This window comes from Camelus dromedarius, chromosome 2 (assembly GCF_036321535.1).
Source record: "Camelus dromedarius isolate mCamDro1 chromosome 2, mCamDro1.pat, whole genome shotgun sequence".
NCBI classification, from domain to species: domain Eukaryota; kingdom Metazoa; phylum Chordata; class Mammalia; order Artiodactyla; family Camelidae; genus Camelus; species Camelus dromedarius.
The window spans coordinates 75,199,355-75,221,234 of NC_087437.1; the positions used below are offsets into that span (position 1 = coordinate 75,199,355).

The 21,880-nt window shown below is 33.7% G+C and overlaps 1 protein-coding gene across 6 annotated transcripts in view; it reads right to left on the minus strand.

Moving 5' to 3' along the window:
* Window positions 1-21,880, minus strand: part of DZIP3 (DAZ interacting zinc finger protein 3) — a 104,206-nt gene that overhangs the window by 33,393 nt on the left and 48,933 nt on the right. For 5 of the 6 annotated variants that reach the window (XM_031456135.2, XM_031456109.2, XM_031456111.2 and 2 more), the window contains 6 exons: window positions 21,269-21,321; window positions 16,251-16,327; window positions 13,963-14,580; window positions 12,083-12,115; window positions 10,860-11,029; window positions 10,011-10,055 (listed from right to left, as the gene is read on the minus strand). In XM_031456135.2, the coding sequence (XP_031311995.1) occupies window positions 10,011-10,055; window positions 10,860-11,029; window positions 12,083-12,115; window positions 13,963-14,580; window positions 16,251-16,327; window positions 21,269-21,321 (996 nt within the window). The remainder of the gene's footprint in view (window positions 1-10,010; window positions 10,056-10,859; window positions 11,030-12,082; window positions 12,116-13,962; window positions 14,581-16,250; window positions 16,328-21,268; window positions 21,322-21,880) is intronic. The other variant, XM_010978399.3, reaches the window with a different exon arrangement.

The window sequence follows — 21,880 nt, forward strand, 5'->3', positions numbered from 1 at the left end:
CATGAAAACAACATGAATTTCACTGTCCATCTCCATCAGAGCTTTTGGGTGACCAGGTGCACTGTCAATGAGCAGTAATATTTTGAAAGGAATCTTTTTTTTTCTGAGTGGTAGGTCTCAACAGTGGTCTTAAAATTAATAATTAGGAAACCATGCTGTAAACAGATGTGCTGTCACCCAGGCTTTGTTATTCCATTTCTAAAGTACATACAGATTTGATTTGGCAGAATTCTTAAAGGTCCTACAATTTTCAGAATGGTAAATAAGCACTGGCTTCAACTTAAAATCTAAGTTGCTAGCTGCACTAGCCCCCAGCAAGAAAGTCAGCCTGTGCTTCACAGTTTTCAAGCCGGGTATTACTTCTCCTCTCTAGCTTATGAAAGCCCTAGCTAGCATGTTCTTCCAATAGAAGGATGTTTTGTCTAAGTTGAAAATCTGTTTAGTATAGTCACTTTCATTAAGTATATTAACTCAGTCTTCTGGATAACTTCCCACAGGTTGTACATCAGCACTTGCTGCTTCACCTTGTACTCTGATGTTATAGAGATGGCTTCTTTCCTTAAACCATATGAACCAACCTCTGCCAGCTTCAAACATTTCTTCTGCAGCTTCCTCACCCTTCACAGAATTGAGAAGAGTTAGGGCCTTGCTCCAGATTTGGCTTTGGCTTAAGGGAACATTGTGGCTGGTTTAATCTTCTATCCAAAACACTTACATTTTCTCTTTATCAGCAATAAGGCTATTTTGCTTTCTTAATATTCCTGTGTTCACTGGAGTAGCACTTTTAATTTCCTTCAAGAATTTTTCCTTTGCATTCACAACTTGGCTAACTGTTTGGCACAAGAGGCCTAGCTTTCAGCCTATCCCAACTGCCTTCCTCATTAATCTTAGTCATTTCTAGCTTTTGATTTAAAGTGAGAGACCTGCAACTCTTCCTTTCACTTGATCATTTAGAGACCAAGATAGGGTTATTAACTGGTCTACTGCAATATTATTGCTGAGATCTCAGAGAATAAGGAAGTCTGAGGAAAGGGAGAGTGATGAGGGAAAGGCTGATCAGTGGAGCAGTCAGAACACAAACATTTATTGTTTAAGGTCATCATCTTCAATGGGCATTATTTGTAGCATCCCAAAACAATTATAATACTAACATCAAAAATCACTGATCACTTCAAGTGGGATTTATCTCAGGGATGCAAGGATGGTTCAAAATCCACAAATCAATCATTGTGATAAACCACATTAACAAATTGAAGAATAAAAATCACATGATCATCTCAACAGATGCAGAGAAAGCTTTTGACAAAATTCAACATCCATTTACGATAAAATCTCTCCATAAAGTGGATGTAGAGGGAACATACCCAACATAATAAAAGCCATATATAATAAGTCCACAGCTAACATCATACTCAATCGTGAAAAGCTGAAATCTTTTCCTCTAAAATCAGGAACAAGACAAGGATGCCCACTCTTGCCACTTCTATTCAACATAGTATTAGGAGTCCTAGACACAGACAAGAAAAATAAATAAATAAAAGGATTCCAAATTGGAAAGGAAGAAGTAAAACTGTCATTGTTTATAGATGACATGATACTATATATAGAAAATCCTTAAAATGTCACCAGAAAACTACTAGGGCTCATCAATGAATTTGGTAAAGTCACAGGATACAAAATTAATATAAAGAAATCTGTTGCATTTCTATATACTAACAGGGAACTATCAGAAAGAGAAATTAAGAAAATAATCCCATTTACCATCACATCAAAAAGAAAAGATACCTAGGAATAAATACAAGAAGGTAAAAGACCTCTACTTGGAAAGCCATAAGACACTGATGAAATACATTGAAGACAACACAAAGAGATAGACAGATATATCATGTACATGATTTGGAAGAATTAATGTTAAACTGACCATACAACTCAAATCAATTTACAGATTCAATACAATCCCTATCAAAATAACAATGGTATTTTTCAGAGAGCTAGAAAAATAATTCTAAAATGTGTATGGAAATTCAAAGACCCTGAATAGCCGAAGAATTGCTGAGAAAGAACATAGCTGGAGGTATCATGCTCCTTGACTTCAGATTGTACTGCAAAGCTACAGTAATCAAAACAATATGGTAATGGCACAAAAATAGACACACAGATCAATGGAACAGAATAGAGAGCTCAGAAATAAATCCACACACTTATGGTCCATTAATCTATGACAAAGGAGGCAAGAATATACAATGAGGAAAAGACAGTCTCTTCAACAGGTAGTGCTAGGGAAAACTGGACAGTTACATGTGAAAGAATGAAATCATTCTCTCACATCATATACAAAAATAAACTCAAAATGGATTGTAGACCTAAAGGTAAGACCAGAAACCATAAAACTCCTAGAAGAAAATATAGGCAGAACACTCTTTGACATAAATTGTGGCAATATTTTTTTTTGATTTGTCTCCTAAGGCAAAGGAAACAAGAGCAAAAATAAACAAATGGGACCTAATTAAATTTAAAAGGTTTTTCACTGCAAATGAAACCATTGACAAAGTGAAAAGACAACTTACTGAATGAGACAAAATATTTACAAATGATATGAATGATAAGAGGTTAATATCCAAAATAAACAGTTCATACAACCCAATATCAAAAAAAAAAAAAAAACAAACAAAAAAAAAACCCACACCTAAACAGCCCATTTATAAATGGGCAGAAGACCTGAATACACATTTTCCCAAAGAAGACATACAGACAGCCATGAGGCAAATGAAAAGATGCTCAACACTGCTAATCATCAGGTTACCAAATCAAAACCACAATTAGATATCACCTCACATCTGTCAGAATGGCTATCATCAAAAAGACCACAAATGTCAGCAAGGATATGGAGAAAAGGTGGTGTGTACACTATTGGTGGGAATGCAAGGTGCAGCCATTATGGAAAACAGAAAAGAGGTTCCCCAAGAAACTAAAAATTCAACTACTATATGATCCAGCAAATACATTCTTGAATATATATTTAAAGAAAATGAAAAAACAAATTTTAAAAGATACAAGCACCCCAATGTTAATAACAGTATTACTTACAATAGCCAAGATAGGAAGAAACCTAAGTGTCCATCAACAGATGAGTGGATAAATAAGATATGGTATATATACACAATGGAATATTACTCAGCCTTAAAAAATAAGATTTTGCTACCTACAACAACATGAATGGACCTAGAGAATATTATGCTTAGTGAAATAAGTCAGACAGATGAAGACAAATACTCTATGTTATCACTTATATGTGGAATCTAAAAAATAAAATGAATGGATATAACAAAAGAGAAACAGACTCAAAGATATAAAGAACAAACTGGAGGTTACCAATGGGGAGAGGGTATGAGTGAGGGGCATTATAAAGGTAGGGGATTAAGAGGTACAAACTACTATGTATAAAATAAGCTACAAGATATATTGTATAGTGCAGGGAAAATTGCCAATATTTCATAATAACTTTGGAGTATCTTTAAAATTTCTGAATCACTAAGTTGTATACCTGAAACATAATACTGTAAATCAACTACATACCCCCCCAAAAAAACTGATCACAGACTGTCATAACAAAATAATAATAATGAAAAAGTCTGAAATATTGCAATTACCAAGACGTGACAAAGAAACATGAAGTGAGCAAATGCTGTTGGGAAAATGGTGCTAACAGACTTGCTTGGGTTAGCACAAGTATTTTGCTTAGCACAAACAGATAATAATGTAGGTCTTCCATAAAAGCAAAATGGTGTAAAGTGAATTTTGAAAAACGGGGGATACTTGTACTTCTGAAACTCCTTTTTAGATCTTTCCAGGATAACTTCATGCCAACCCAACTATCAGCCTGTCTTATATGCATTTCTGCAACTTCCCTTCTTTAGAGAGGATATGCACTTTGAAGAGCTTGATTTTTCTCCTGCTGTATTTCTTTTATTCCCCAAGGCTTCATCACAAAGCCTTCTATTCTTCTGCCATCTGCTTTACCTTCCTTTTCTATTCCTAACCCTCAGTTTCCCTGGCTATGGAACTGGAAAGAAAGAACTAATTAACTACCAAAAGAGTTATTTGCAATTTGAACATATTAAATTCCTAACTGAAGAAAGGGAGCATATAGAGTACCTACAAAAATCTCTATACACGCTAATTAGTAGTTATTTGTACAGTTCCCTCTATTTGCTACACACATTCTACTTTTTCACCATCTTTGTCCAGGAAATCCCTGATAGGTGTTTTTGGAACTTCAACTATTGTTAAGTAGAGATGATGTAAATCAAATAATTAAGAAAGGACAAAATTTCAGGAATAAGGACTTTGTAGTCACTCTACATAACACAAGCAAACTTCTATATGCTAGAATTTTTCAGGATGAGAGCTTTTGATTAGAGAATTTGATTGACTCAGCTTTTTATAATTGGTTGCTTACACTACACTAGACAATTTTTTGCACCTATAACACTAATAAAGTATATGAATAGGACTAGTCAGTATGAAATAGTTATATGAAAAAGTTTCAGCATTCTTCAGGTTCTATACTTTATAATTTAGACATATGATACAACATCTCTCTTCCAACATCCAAATTTAATCAAGATAAAATTACTTTATTTTCAAAGTATCTCTACATTTTTTCAATAAAATAAATTGGAAAAAAAAACTTAAGGTATTTTAAAAAACCTAAAAATTCATCATCAGGCCAGAAAATCAATAAGGAAATACAGGCCTGAAATAACACATTAGACCAGATGGACCTAACTGATATCTATAGAGCATTCTACCCCAAAACAACAGAATACACATTCTTTTCAGGTACACATGGAACATTCTCCAGAATCGATCACATGCTGGCCCACAAAGCTAGCCTCAGCAAATTTAAGAAAACTGAAATTGTACCAAGCATCTTTTCAGACCACAATGGTATTAGGTTAGAAATCAACTACAAGAAAAAAACTGCAAACACATGGAGGCTAAACAACATGATACTACACAACCAGGAGATCACAGAAGAAATCGAAGAGGAAATCAAAAAATACTTTGGGACAAATGAAAACGAAAACACAATAATCCAAAACCTCTGGCATGCAGTAAAAGCAGTTCTCAGAGGGAATTTTATAGCGATACAAGTCTACCTAAGGAAGTAAGAAAAATCTCAAGTAAACAACCTAACATTATACCTAAAGAAGTTAGAGAAAGAAGAACAAACAAACCCCAAAGTTAGTAGAAGAAAAGAAATCATAAAGATTAGAGCAGAAATAAATGAAATAGAGACTAAAAAAACAATAGAAAAGATCAATGAAACTAAAAACTAGTTCCTTGAAAAGATAAACAAAATTGATAAGCCTTTAGTCAGACTCATCAAGAAAAAAAGGGAGAGGGCTCAGATTAATAAAATCAGAAATGAAAAAGAAGTTACAACTGACATCACAGAAATACAGGGGATCACAAGAGGATACTATGATCAACTATATGCCAGCAAAAATGACAATGCAGAAGAAATGGACAATTTCTTAGAAAGGTACAATATGCCTAGACTAAACCAGGAAGAAATAGACAATATGAGTAGACCAATTACCAGTACTGAAATTGAATCAGTAATTAAAAACTCCCAACAAACAAAAGTCCAGGACCAGATAGCTTCACAGGTGAATTCTACCAAAAGCTGAAAGAGTTAACACCTATCCTTCTGAAACCATTCCAAAACTTTGCAGAGGAAGGAACACTTCCAAACTTCTTCTATGAGGTCATCATCACCCTGATACCAAAACCAGACAAGGATATCACAAAAAAAGAAAATTACAGGCCAATATTACTTATGAATATAGATGCAAGAATCCTCAACAAAACACTAGCAAATCGACTCCAAAAACGCATTAAAAGGATCATACACCATGATCAAGTGGGATTTATCCCAGGGATGCAGGGATTTTTCAATATATGCAAATCAATCAACATGATATACCACATTAACAAATTGAAGAATAAAAACAGTATAATACTTTTAATAGATGCAGAAAAAGGTTTTGATAAAATCCAACATCCATTTATGATCAAAACTCTCCAGAAAGTGGGCATAGATGGAACATACCTCAACATAATAAAGTCCATGTATGACAAACCCACAGCCAACATCATACTTAATGGGGAAAAGCTGAAAGCATTCCCTTTAAGATCACGAACAAGACAAGGATGTCCACTGTCATCACTTTTATTTTCAACATAGTTTTGGAAATCTTAGCCATAGCAATCAGAGAAGAAAAAGAAACAACAGGAATCCAAATTGGAAACGAAGAAGTAAAATTGTCACTGTTTGCAGCTGACGTGAAACTATACATAGAAAACCCTAAGAAGCAACCAGAAAACTACTAGAACTCATCAATGAATATAGTAAAGTTGCAGGATACAAAATTAATATACAGCAATCAGTTGCATTTCTATACACTAACAATGAAATAGCAGAAAGGGAAATTAAGGAAACGATACAATTTACCATTGTGCCAAAAAGAACAAAACACCTAGGAATAAACATACCGAAGGAGGCAAAAGACCTGTATGCCAAAAACTGTAAGACACTGATGAAGGAAATTGAAGACTACATAAACTAATGGAAAGATATACCATGTTCTTGGATTGGAAGAATCAATACTGTTAAAATGGCCATACTGCCCAAGGCAATTTACAGATTCAATGCAGTCCCTATCAAGTTACCAACAACATTCTTCACAGAGCTGGAACAAAAAAATGTTAAAATTTGTATGGAAACACAGGAGACCGTGAATAGCCAAAACAATCTTGAAAAAGAAGAATGGAGCTGGGGGAATCATGCTCCTTGACTTCAGACTATACTACAACGCTGTGGTAATCAAAATAGTATGGTACTGGCACAAAAACAGACATGTAGATCAATGGAACAGGATAGAAAGTCCAGAAATAAACCCACGCATATATGGTCAATTAATCTACAACAAAGGAGGCAAGAATATACAATGGAGAAAAGATAGTCTCTTCAATAAGTAGTGCTGGGAAAACCAGACAGCTACCTGTAAAAGACTGAAATTAGAACACTCTCTAACACCATGTACAAAAATAAACTCAAAATGGACTAAAGACCTCAATGTAAGATGAGATACTATAAAACTCCTAGAGGAAAACATGGGCAGAACACTCGTGGACATACATTACAGCAATATATTTTCTGAACTAGCTCCTGGAGTAATGGAAATAAAAGCAAAAATAAACAAATGGGATCTAATTAAACTTAAAAGCTTTTGCACAGCTAAGGATACCATCAACAAAATGAAAAGATAACCTACAGAATGGGAGAAAATATTTGTAAATGATGTGACTGACAAAGGACAAATTTCCAAAATATATAAACAGTTCACACACCTTAATATAAAAGAAACAAGCAACACAATCCAAAAATAGGCAGAAGACCTAAACAAGCAATTCTCCAGTGAAGACATACAAATGGCCAATAGGCACATGAAAAAATGCTCAGCATTGCTAATTGTAAGAGAAATGCAGACCAAAACTACAATGAGATATTACCTCACACCAGACAGAATGGCCATCATTGAAAAGTCTACAGATGATAGATGCTGGAGAGGGTGTGGAGAAAAGGGAACCCTCCTACACTGTTGGTGGGAGTGTAGATTGGTGCAGCCACTGTGGAGGACAGTATGGAGGTTCCTTAAAAAACTGAAAATAGACTTACCATGTGATCCAGCAATCCCAGTCCTGGGCATATATCCAGAGAAAAATAAAATTCAAAAAGACACATGCACCCCAATGTTCATATCAGCACTATTTACAATAGCCAAGACATGGAAACAACCCAAATGTCCATCAACAGATGACTGGATAAAGAAGATGTGGTACATATATACAATGGAACACTACTCAGCCATATAACAGATTAAAATAATTCCATTTGCAGCAATATGGATGGACCTGAAGATTGTCATTCTAAGCGAAGTGGGCCAGAAAGAGAAAGGAAAATACCATATGACATCATTTATATGAGGAATCTAAAAAATAACAATAATAATAATGACACAAATGAACTACTTATTACTTACAACAAAGATGATTGATTTCTTGAATATGTATAAGCACATTTGACTGTCCTTTATGATTAGATTACTGCATTTTGTTGATTCTTATTTTGTAGTTGGCTTTATTCCTTTGATAACTATGTAAGCTTAAAAATCTAAAGCTCTAATCTGTTCTTAGAAACAATAATCAGTACATATACATAAACTAAAAAAAATGCAGTATACCGTATATATATATATTTATATGCAATATAATGTGTATGTGCAGTCAAACTGGAATAATCCAACCTAATAGAACTGAAAAAGGGAAAAAACAACACTAAAAACAAAACCTAAAAATAGTTTACTGGCTTTAATAAGAATTTTTTAATATTACTTGTATATACATTTTAAGTGGTGTTTACATTTATTTCCACTTGTGTTTATTCCCTGTTTAATGTGACACAGAAGTGGGGCTTTCCATTTAGCTAAAATTGAGAATCTGAGTACTACCATATTTTAATCTTTTGGAAATATGGAAGAGACATATACCCTTGGAGCATAGATTTGTGATCTGAAAGTTGTAGATTTACTTGGTCAGCGTTATGTATTAGACCTGGGACTTACTAATGTTTTGTCAAAAATAAAAAACATCAGCTAAACTAATGAATCAGGCTGTGTTTTATTAGATAAGACTATTTAAAAGTAAGAAAAAATCATATTCATGTTTTGAAAAACAAAATTTAAAAAATATAATTTTCAAGATAACTTTTGATAATATGTAAATATAATATTGATATTTTATGCTCAGATTAGAGTATAAATAATCTTTATTTTGTTCTTGGCCTCAATAAGCATTTTGTAAATTTACTTTCATTGTCTAAAATTTCATTTATGATTAAAGTTTGTGTATGCTTCCAAATGACTAATAACATGCACTTACCAGACCACAGTTGGCTAAATATTCTCACTCAGTTTTATAATACAGCCTACAAAGTATATCTAGATTTTAAATATATATTTCAAGACAGAAAAAAACATTTTTTCACAGTAAAGTTTGCATAGCATAGTGGTAAGCTATACGCTTAATAAAAAAATACTCTTGAGTCCAAATCCATAGGAATATACAACAAGACTGATCAAAATACAAAGTATGGACTTTGGGTAATTCTGGTATGTCAATGTAATTCCATCAGTTGTAACAAGTGTAACACTGTTGGGGGATACTGATTGAAGAGGCTACGCATGTTTGGGGGCAGACAGTGTATGGGAAGTCTCTGTACATTCCCCTCAATTTTACTCTGAATCAAAAAAAATTGCTCTAAAATACTAGTCTTAATTAAAAAATTAAGTCAATACAAAAATACTCCTGATTTTCTCTTGTAATTTTCCAAGCTATTAAGAGAGTTCTTGCTAAAACTGTGCTACAGATAGTAACTTGTTCTTTTTGCAACTCTCAAACAACAGGAAGAGGCCTAAAAGAAGATTCTTGGATTTCTAACATTTTTGTACATTACTGCACTGATGGCAGAGTCTTTGACACAAGGGAGAAAAATCAAGATTTCTTAGATTTTGGAAAGCACTTCTGAACTTATCTGTTGAAATATGACAAAAAGCTGTTTTTAAAACACCGAGTAGACACTAAAAATGAGAGTGGTACACAGAAATCAATAAAATTTCCAAATGACTAATTCAGTTTCTTTATTTGTATATTTAAATGTACAAATTATGATTTAGCGGAGTAATGCACGCTACAAGTTTAAATCATTTAGGATCTAACATACATAGATTTCTCTATAATGATATATTCAATGAGCTATGAACATTTATTTGTGCTACACGTCTACTTGGACTAATTTTAACTTCTATCAGTAAATCTATATACTAAACCTAAGTGTCCATAATCAGACAGTCCTCTGTTATTATACTAATACAGCCTCTTACCTTTTTATTCTTGGTCTTTTTCTTTTTCTTTGGTTTACTCTTAACCTAACAGATAAGAAATAAATAACTTATTTAATATGCAGTTCAAAACACACAATGGGTTATTCTGCAAAATATATTTCCTTTAATTACTGAGATCTTTTATCTTCTAATACAGATCATTTTCTTTCTAGATTCTATGGAAAATTATTTTCATTTTAGTTTTTATGTTATCTCAATCTTCTGCTTGAGAAATCACTGATACATAAAGGAACAAGACATAACGTCAATGAGTAGGCTACGGAAAAGAGCTCAGAGATCCTCACTTGCACACATGCAATGCAAGACTAACAAAGGAGGAAGGCATTTTTAAAAACAACATATTCAGGTCCATAAGATGAAAAACTAAACCTAAAAAGAATTTAGAGACTACATAATAACTGTTACCACTTGTCTATAAAGAAGTATATTCCACATGATTTTAATTCTACCTCTGTGTAAATAGCATTGAAATACTCCTGTTTTTCTTCCTTTCTCTCTCTCCTTCTATTCCCCACTACACTTTCTTCTGCTTTCTGTTAACCTCCCACATCCACTCTCACCACTACTGGATTAAGAAATATGTTCAGAAATCTAGCCTAGTGCCTGGCACATAGTAAGTGTTCAATAAATGCTGGCAAAATATATGGTTAACGCAGGAAAGATTATGGAAGAAAGTACTGAGGAAAGAAACATTCCAATTCAAGCTTTGTGTTAACACTATGATAAATATAAACTAAGATTGTCTGAGATACTTTAAGGACAGCACATGCAACAAACTAAAGGCCCTAATTAAGTTCTTCTAATTCAAATATTAATGAGAGCTTATACTTCCTGGAGATCTTTAATAGATTCTGTTGAAGATTCACTGGGTATTGATGCCGCATCTTTATTCATTTCTGCTAAGTGTATTTCAGAGTTTGATTTCACATTTATATTATACTCCATGAGAGGTGGACTTAGTTCTTCTTCCTCATTTTGTAACTCTTCTATTTCAATACCTAAACATTAAAAACAAAACTCTCAGTCTGGATGCACACAATTTTAGCCTTTTATCACTATTATAAATATACTTACTCCACAAAAACACCATCCCAGAAATGGAAATAGAAGACATCTTACTCTGTTCAAATACTAAATGAAAATGAAATGCCCATTTATCAATGACCAAATAATATGTACATATACTAGCCTAAAAACCAACCAGCATAAACTCAAATGCTAAGATACTTTACTGTTATCTTAAGCAGACTCTAGATATTAGATATCTAGAATCTTAAATCAATTCCAAATACTACGTTTTTTAGTATCCTGACATTGACCCTAATAATATTGTAACAAGTACTATTTTAGGGCATAAATCTGTAATGTAAAGAAGAGAAGGAAAAGCTAGATCTATTTTTTTTCCTTTTTTCATCTTTTTCATAACCAAAGGTTGTTAAAGGGTATCAGCCCCCTCTTATGTGACTTCTTGATACTGCTCCAGAGATTCAATCTCTAAACATGTGGACTTCATTTGACTGGCCACTGATGGTCCAAAAAACCCACATTGTGTTCTTCTTAAGTATATTTTACCCCAAACAAAACTCATGGTGTTAAGTAAAATTTTAACTGCAGAATTTGAATTACATTTAAAAAAAAAAAAAAACAGTACACAAAAGGACATTAGCAACTTGCCACCCAGCAAAAAAAGGATATAGCCTAACAATGGACAGTTAACCAGATAAAAGCTATGTAAGTTAAACAGTAGCATATATGAACAGGTAAGAGCAAGCAGGTCAGCATTTTTGCCTGTTGAAGTGTTCTATGTGTCAAAAGTTAAAATACTTTGCTAGGGTAAACCCTGGGCACATGCACTAAGATGAAGGCAGAGTAAAAAGGCTCATACTAGATTCAGCTGACCAGGAGTAATTTGACAGTATATTTTTCCAAGCCTATAACAAACAGTTACAGTTTATCATACAGTTTATCTGACCAAGTAAAATTTTATAGGTGTCCCTTAGCTATCCTGGGTTGAAAGGTCACTTAGGCATTTGGTTTTTAAAGATACTTACGTTGACTGCCTGTTATTGACTGTAGAGCAATTCCTATGATACATAAAGAAAAAAATTAGATGTACAATTGCAAATGCAATCGACAAATATCAGACTGAGACTAAGAAAAACCAGAAGATTTTTACACTGTACCAATAAATATTATAACTAACTGTAAATAACCAGCATCACCCACAAATCCAGTTTAAACAAGGCATAATCTTTAGATTATAATATAAAGGTTATAAACCCATGATTAGAGAAAGAAAAGTTTTTTTTTTTAAAAAGGTAGTTCATAATAGATAATGCCTAGAACAGCATCACTTTAAACCAAGCAGCAAATTTTTACAATTTACAGTCTAAGGTCATGAAGTAATAATAGTCAATTATGAAGCAAACCTCCATTGAAAGTTTTAGCAAAATCCTGATCAGCATTCCCTCTCCTTGACTATTAATATTTATTAAGCATCTATGATGTATCTGGCTCTGTTACGGTCTAGAGTTTGAATAGTGAAGAAAAAAAGACAACCTCATAGAGATTTAGTGGGGACAATGGATATTAGTCAAATAATCAGATACACAAATGAAAATTGCAACTTAATAACTACTAGGAAAGAGATGAGATACTAGGAAAGCTTCTATTAAAGGGACTCGACCAATAAGCTCTTTAGACTCCCCAGAGTGAAAACTGCTTGAAATGCCTTGAATTTATTGCTCAAAGCACTTTCCCAAATATTCCCTTTATTCTCATGAGTTTTTGTTATTCAAAATCTTAATAAATGTTTTAAAAAGCCTCTAATTTATGTCAATTTATTAGTCAAGGATTTTTGCCTGACTTTCTTTTATCATCAAACTCAGCATCCTCTTCTTTTATGTTCACAGAAAGCTCTTAAAGGATAAGCAGGAAAATACAATGGTATCCCAGAGCCTTAGTTAGCAAAAGGACTGAGATTGGGGCCTAGCAACTGTCTCTGAAAAAAATGTGGACCAGCTCAACCATCACTGGAAACCTAGAAAGCTGTACATTTAAATAGCATCAGTGTGATCAACAGTTGCTCACCAAGTAGTATGACTAATAACTGGGACCAGGAAAAGTCACCTAGAATAGCACAGCAAGAGTTTCAGCGTACATGCCTTCAACTCCATTTTCCACAATGACAGCTGAGAAGCTATCCTGGAATATGAGGAGGAAGTCTGAAATCTTTCCCATAACAATAGACAATGTCTGGGAATGGCCACTGCTGACATTAGACATTTGCATAAATGTTATCTGATTTTTTAAATTACCCACGGCCGATGGATAGATGCTAAACTTTTAAACTAGAAGTCAAGGTTCAGTTAGAAAGGAGAAACACACTCACGGTGTTGAAAATGACATTCTTGAAACGCACAGTACCTATGTTTCAGTGCTCTTAGGCATCTTACATTTTGTAGAAGTGATAAAACGCCTCCACTTTAAAATCTTTTAACAGTTTCTTTCTGAGAACATAAACTCCTCAATATGGCAAAAGAAATCCTCTTGAATGTATTCTATGAAGTCTCCCCTACTTTAACCTCAGTTATACAAAACTTTTTTGTTCCCTGTATTATATTTTATGTTTCTATACCTTTGTTCTTGTTTCCTTCTGAAATATCCTCCAATTCTTCACTTGGCTAACTTTTATGTATCATTTAATAACTCCTTAGATATTATATTCTACAGAAAGCTGTTTTGGATTCTCTTAGGCTATGATTTCCCGTGGTACTCTGGAAACATCTCTAGCACTGTAATTTCTATTAGCTTCTTGATGAGTCTTTACTCTCAAGAATGTGGGCTCACTGAATCTCCTGCCTTTAGCATTGTGTCTGGCACATAGCACTCAGTGCAAGTTTACTGTCTTAAGTAAATAATTATTTTGTACCTTGTTGATAGCAGGATAACATCCTCTGGATGATTTCTGGTACTGGTATGCCTAGGTAGATGGACAGCTGATGGTAATCAAGGGATATATTCTCAATGGGATTCTCCTTCACTTTGTCAATTTCCTCTTGCTTCATCCCAAGGCGCAGAAGAATATCTGAAACTTTTTTCCAAATTGAATTGAATTGTGACTCAGTGAGACCGTTCATCAAAATCTCACTAAGGAGGATATCCCTGTATTTGCATAGCCTCAAGACGTCTGCAGACTTAGAGAGATCAGAAGATGGTGGTTCCATATTCCAGCCTTTTTTGGGTGCAGGGAAAACATTCAAATGTTTTATGAGAGCTAATAGGAGGTATAAGTCAAACTGTTTGGATTGTGGTAGCTCCTTGTTTGGGGGATAAAGCAGATGCCATGCTCCACCCAAAGGGTGATTGGTCCAAAGATGGTTGTAGTAGGGTTCCAGCACATTCTTGTGTATAAGAAGTTCTTTTCTCAAAAGAGGGGGTGGCATAGCCTCATCAAATATTTGCCGAACAATGTCAGTACCAGAAACAATAATTATATGAAGCAGATGATAGAAATAATTATAATCAAGTTTGAAGATAGGCATTTCATCTGAAAATGAATTTTGAGAAGTCAAAAGATTCCACATTAATACTCTTTTTCTATGTGGTCTCCTGCATTACATCCTAAAGTTCCTGTTGACAGACACTATTTCAAAAGAATGAAGTAAATACAGTGTTTTGCCACAGCCAGTGCTCAATAAGCATGCTGCTGTCTGTCTAGCAGTTAAAAAAAATCAAAGCAAAACAGTATGTTCCCAAACAAGAGTAATCACAAAGACTCATCACTATAGAAGCCTTTCAAACATTCAGGGTTTTGTTCAAATAAATGATGTTTGGCCACCAAATGGCACAGAAGTATTAGGCCTTTGAAAACTGAAGACTGTCAAGAATGGTAATTGCCAGTGCTTAATTATACTTTACTTAGTATTTATCTTAAATTTACTTATATTTTACCTTAATCAGTATTGTCTTATAGAATTTTCTGTGATGAAAATGTTTTGGCTTGTCACTGTCCACTAGCTACTGAACACTGGAACTGCTGCTTGTCTAACAAAGGAACTAAGTTTGAAACTTTCACTAATTGTAATTAGTTTAAATTTAAACAGCCGCACATGGCTGGTGGCTACCATATTAGACAATGTAGAACTATTATCAAGAAACATGAAGTAATTTAATGTCTTGCTTCTTAAAGTGTAGTCCATTGACCAGCAGCATCAGCATCCACACAGGAGCCTATTAGAAATGCAGAATCTCAGGCCTCACCCCAGAGATACTGAATTGGCACAGACATTCTAAGAAAATCACAAATGATCCAAATATACATTAAAGCTCGAGACATACTGATCTAATGAATCTCTTGTTCTTACCCTCACAAAAAAATAAATTAATGATTAAGTAGGTATTTCATCAATGAAATGGAATAGGCATGAAACTGAACTATCTGGTATTTTTCTGGTTTAACAGCACTTCCAATGGAGGAAAGCAGACTGAGGTGAATTAGAAAGTAGTAAGAATTTGGCATATGACAGTATATTTTATATAAAATAAACATGTGTGTTCATCATAAAATGCAACTTCATTATTTTATCCTTCATGATCCTGTGTTTTAAGAGATTTTTAAATTAATATTCTTGCTTGATATACTTGACAAAAACTGTGGAGGTAAGCAAGGTTACAAAGCAAAAGACTCAGGGAGTTTTCACTGTGTTTCCAAATAAGAATCTGGCTGAGATCAGGAGTATCCATTCCCCTAGCAAGAAGGACTACCACCAGACTATTCTCCCACGGGACCAGGAGCCCTTAAGGTGTACCAGTGCTGAGCAGCTAGCATTTCCTAGCATACTCCTGAAGAGCTGCTGCCTAAGTGTAGGCTACTTGGCCTTGACCCCAAAATGTTCATTCTTTCCATTTTACTCTTTTAACAGGGAATGCAAAAAGGGAGGAGGGATTGGTCAGGAACATCAGCTGGAGTGCAATCTCACTGTGTAGTCAAAGCTATGCACCAGACCCAGCAAACCTCTCTACATGATGCAAGGTATACACCTGCTGATCTTTCTGACTATGAATTCCAGCCTACACCAAATGATGCCTGCTAGTGTAAACCCAAGCCCAGTAAATGACAAACACAAATAAAATCATGGTTATTAATAGCATGGTACTTAACAGAGCAAGTCAAAATCTTTAGGTTTTCAATAGGAGACATATAAAAGTAAAATGTACCTTTTTTACTAAATTTTAAACTCATCTTCGGTCTTATATCAGTATCAGTTATTTTCAGAGACATCAACTTTTTATAACTGCAATTGGAAAAAAATTAAATTACAGTCAATACCAAAGTCAGTCAAAATTTCTGGTATCAGCATGGCTAAGTAAGTGAGTATTTTCTTCTCCACCTCCCTGGAAATAATTTAAAAGCAAAGGAGAAAAATACATGAACAAATAAAAACCACCAACAATAACAACCCTACATTGCCATTTTCATTGGAATTCCAAGCAAGTAATATTGCTAGATTTCATACAAAAAGAATCACATGGTAGCTTATTTGCAAGAAGGCTGTGTAGTAGCAGAAAAAAATAAATCTTTGTATTGTAAAAAGCCAGCAAACCTGGCACTCCTCCCAGATTCTCCTTCACTTCAGAATCATCTTACCAGTAACTAACTATTCCAAGAAAACTCAGCTCGTTTAATGATTAGTGATTAAAGAGAAAGAAAGAAACTGGCATAGTGTCAATACAAGTAATTATAAAAAAAACTGAGGGGGAAAAGTAGCAAAATCTATTAAATAGACTAAACACTAAGTTCATGCTGCTGTGAAATAGGTGAAAAATTTTGTGGTTTGGCTTTGAAATGAATTCTGCCACAAAACAAAACTAAAAGAAAAAAAAAAGGACAACACTAGAATGTAAGCTTAACAAGAACAGAGATGGTGGTGGTTGTTGTTAACTGACTTTATCTCCAGCACCACCATAACACTACCGACCATCTATTACATTGAAAACATGCTCAACCCTAACAATCTAAAGTATTAGCAATGATATGAAGTTAAAAAAAAAAAGCTTCTGCAGTGAAAGAAATAATCAACAAAATGAAAACTCAATCTATAGAATGAAAGAAAGTATTTGCAAATATTTGATTAGGTGCTAATATCCAAAATATATAAGGAAGCCACACAACTCAACAGCAAATAAACAAATAATCCAACTAAAAATAGGCAAAGGACCTGAATAGACATTTTTCCAAAGAAGATATAAAATGACCAACAGGTATACGAAAAGGTGCTCAACATCACCAATCATCAGGAAAATGCAAGACAAAACTACAATGAGATGTTACCTCTTACTGGTTGATAGAGTCACTAGGGGGAACACTATGGTAGTGTCTCAAAAAAGTAAAAGTAGAATTGATCCAGCAATCCAATTTCTGGGTATATATCATATATCCAAAGGAAATAAGATCTCTATCCCAAAGAGGTATCTACATCCCCAAGTTCATTGCAGCATTATTTATAATAGCCAAGATATGGAAAACAACCTATATGTCTGTTAATGGATGAGTGGATTTTTAAAAATGTAGTGTGTGTATATATAGAGACACACACACACACACACACACACACACACACAATGGAATACTATTCATCTATAAAAAGAAGGAAATCCTTCCATTTGTGGTAACATGAATGAACCTGAAGGGCATGATGCTAAGTAAAATAAGCCAGACAGAGAAAGAAAAATACTGTATGATCTTACTTATACATGGGAGCTAAAATACCCTTAACTCAGAAACAGAGAGAAATTGGTGGTTGCTGGGGGAGAGATGGGGGTTGGGGAATGGAAAAAGAGGTCAAAAGACACGAATCACAGATCTAATATACAGTATGTGACTATAGTTAACAGTGCTATATTGTATACTTGAAAGTTGCTAAGAAAGTAGATCTTAAAAGTTCTCATCACAAAAAAAAAGTTAACTACGTGAGGTGATGGATATGTTAATCAACCTCATTTCACAATACATACATATATCAGATCATCATGTTATATACCCTACACCCTAAATCTATACAATGTTATATGCTAGTTATATCTTAAAAAAACTAAAAACAAAAAAAGCAGCAATATGAAAAAATAAATAGATCATGACCAATTGTTATTTATTCCTGGAAAACAAGGTTGATTCAACATTTGAAAATAAATTAATATCATTCAGCATATTAACAGATTAAAAAGGAAAAAAATACCGTATAGTCATCTCAATGCATACAGAAAAGCATTAGTTCATTATTCTTTCATGAGAAAAATTTTCAGAGATGTAGGATGAGAAAAAACATTTCTTCAACCTGAAAAAGGGTATCCATAAAAAATGTACAGCTAACAGCATAGTAATGGTATAAAAGTGAGGGCTTCTTTCTAAAATCTGAAAAAGGCAATGATGTCTGCTCTCACCAGTGTATTCAACGTTGTACTAGAGGACCTAGCCAGTGCAATAAGTAAAGAAAAATAAACAAAAAGCATATAGATTGCAAAAGAAATAAAGTTGTCTTTATGTATAGATGATACAATCACTTGTAGAAAAACCTCAAAGAATCTACAAAATGATATTAGAATTATTAAGCACCAAGTTACAGGATACAAGTTCAATAGACAAACTAATTCTGTATAATACAAATAACTAGAAATAGAAAATTAAAAAATATCATTTGCAAAAACATAAAAAATTCTATAAGATGGATAATCTAATAAAATATTTATAAGATTGTACATGGAAGACTACAAAATATTCCTGAGAGACATCAAAGAAGATCCAATTCAATGAAATTAACTATATACCATCTTCATGACTGGGAGGCCTCAAAATTGCTAAGATGTAAATCATCCCCAAATTGACCTACAAATTTGACACAATCAAAACCGTAGCAACAAGTCTGGAGAAGGTATTTCTAAGATTCATCATGGAACACCAAAGGATCTAAGATAAAAAAACAGCTTTGAAAATTAAGCAAATGTAAATTAAAACCTCAGTAAGATACCATTACATACCTTTTAACACGTTACCTAGGAAGAGGAAGACTTAAGGGAGAGGGGCACAGTGAGGGCTTCTGGAGTGCTGGAAAAATTCTATTTGTTGACTTGGGTGGAGCCACAAGAGTGTTTGCATCATAATTATTTTTTAAACTCTGCATTTATATTTTATGACATTTTCTTTATGCATATTTTGAAAACAATAAAGCATTTTAATGTTAAAAAATAACCAGTTTGTCATTCATTCATAAAACCCCAAGAAGTAACTCTTTCAGTTTTGGTAATAAGGTCTAGTTACCAAGGGGTATTCCCCCCAAAAATAACTATAATACTCAGATTACAAAAAGCAACTCTTTGAATGCACCAGAGAATGGAAGAGACAAATCTACTTCACTGTGGAGGTATATGCACAGAGGAGAAAAGGAGAAGACAGTATGAACTTTTAGCCTGGGGCTAAGTAAAACCTGGTAGAAAACAAAGATTTCTTTGGCTAAAGGACCTAGAAAATTGAAGCTATGGAGCCATGGCTGCTGAAGAGTGCAGGGGAATCCCAGAAGGGAAAGAGTCAGAGAAGAGATCCCCAAATTCTTTCTGGGCACATCTCTGATGGACTACTGAACCACACATGTGTGGAATGAACTGGAAGCAGCTCAGGTAAAAGAAAAAGATCTGAATTGAGACTTAAACCACCATCCAAGGAAAAAAGTTCTCAGTTCATATCTAAAGAAGTTAATTGCCTGTCAAAACAAAAGTAACATACTCATTGCAGAATAATGGAATTCAGAATCTCTACATCTGTCACGTATTTATAGGGCACCAGCTATATGCCAAGCATTATGCTATGTACTGGGAATATACCTACTTGTATATTCAAGATAAAATTCTTGCCCTCATGCAGGCTATAGTCCAATGGAGAAGATAGCCAAGAAAGTACAACAGAATTCAGTAAATGTTTTGATAGAAGTAGAGGAAATATGTGATTGAAACACCTAATGCAACACAAATAAGGTAAACAGGCAAAGCCAAAATACAATATCCTAGGCAAGTGCCAGAGGTTAAACAGATGACACACTGAAGAACTAAAAGAAGCTCAGAACAGTTGGTGCTAATACAGTTAAGAAAAGACAAGAGATGACACTAGTGAGTATAGCAGGGACCAGCATGACTAAAGAGCTAAGCTAAGGAGTCTAAACTTAATTAAGAGCAATGAGAAGCCTCTGAAAGATTTTCAAGCAGATAAGTGAAATATTTCAATTTTCTTTTAGAAAAGTAATTTTGATGGCTGAACAGACTGTTCCATAACAACAGACTGTTGAACAGTCAGACTGAAAAAAATGTAAGGTTGGGGACAGAAAGACAAGTTTAGAAGCTATTTCAGAATTCCAAGTGAAAAATAACTTTCTTTAGTTTAGTGGAACTGCAGGGGCAGAAGTTAAGGAAGCATTTACAATATTTAAGAAGTTGAATTCAGACCTAAAAAAAAGTTACAGAGCAGTGTTGGGCAGATATACTTTGAGTCTAGTTGTAGGCATGCTTAACTATAGACATTTTTGAAAAATAAAAGTGGACATATTCAGCATGCAGGGAGATAGATCTAGATTTTAGGAGTGAGATCTATAGTAAAGATAAAGATTTGGATTTCATTGGCTCATAGGGAAAACTGATGCCTTGGATATCAATGTAATGACCTTGGTAGATTGAAAAATTGTAGACATTTCCACTTTTAACAGAAGAAAAGAGTCAATGGATTAGGAGAATTTTTATATTGAAATTTCTAATTTCAACAGCGACAGTATACACCTCTATGAATTCCCAGCTTGTATTATATATTCCTCTGACACAGTTTTCTCATCTAAGAAACAGGACAATCCTAATTGTCAGACAAGCTTGGAGGCCTGGATGAGTTTTGAAAGCTAGGAATAAAGTTTTTATATCACAATAATCTAAACAACTTTAAGAAAAATGTGTTTGGTTTTCAGGAAAGGATTATTTTCATACTTAAGGGAAAAGTATCCACATAATTTCTTCTTTCTTGTTTTAGAATTTAAATGTCTACAAAGTGGGAGTAGACAAATGTCAATTAAATACAATTTTTTCACACAACTAATAGTATCTTTAAATTAACTGGAGCTCTAACAAGTAATAGAAACAGAAGAAAGAAGCAACTGAAAAATACATACATGCTCAGAAAAAAGTAAAATATTTACTTGCAAGCTTACCTTGCTCCTAAATTTTCAATGGTTATATATTCATCTTTTCTCACAACTTCAAACTGCAAGTGATAGAAAAGAATAGCCCTAAATTAGTTCAATTTTCAAATTTCTTTAATGTTTCTTCTTAGCCTTAACATTTGAAAACAGGCAATGAGAATGAAGCTATAGTAAATATAAAACAAAACAGAAGCTATAAACAATCTTACTCAAACAACAAATTAGATTTGATTTTAAAAACAGTTCTACTTTATATCATTATAGGATTTAAATGCCAAGTCTGAAATACGAAAAAGACCATATCTAAACATAAATATAGATAGATTTATAGATTTATAATTTTGGTCTATTTACTTAACCAAAATTTCAACAAGGTATTTATAAATTAAAAAATAAAATTAATACCATTTAAGTGCATTTTGTGTAACACAAATACTCTGAGATATTTGATATTTACATAAAAGACTAAAAAGACATTCAGAATGTCTAAAATTATTTTTAACTGTAGGTGGCATAGACTGGATTATCATCCTTAGTTCATAACAGACTTTCCTCATTGGTACAGCCATGGCCTGCTTTGTCTGTTTCTGTGTGTGTGTCTCTTTACTTTTAAATTTTCTT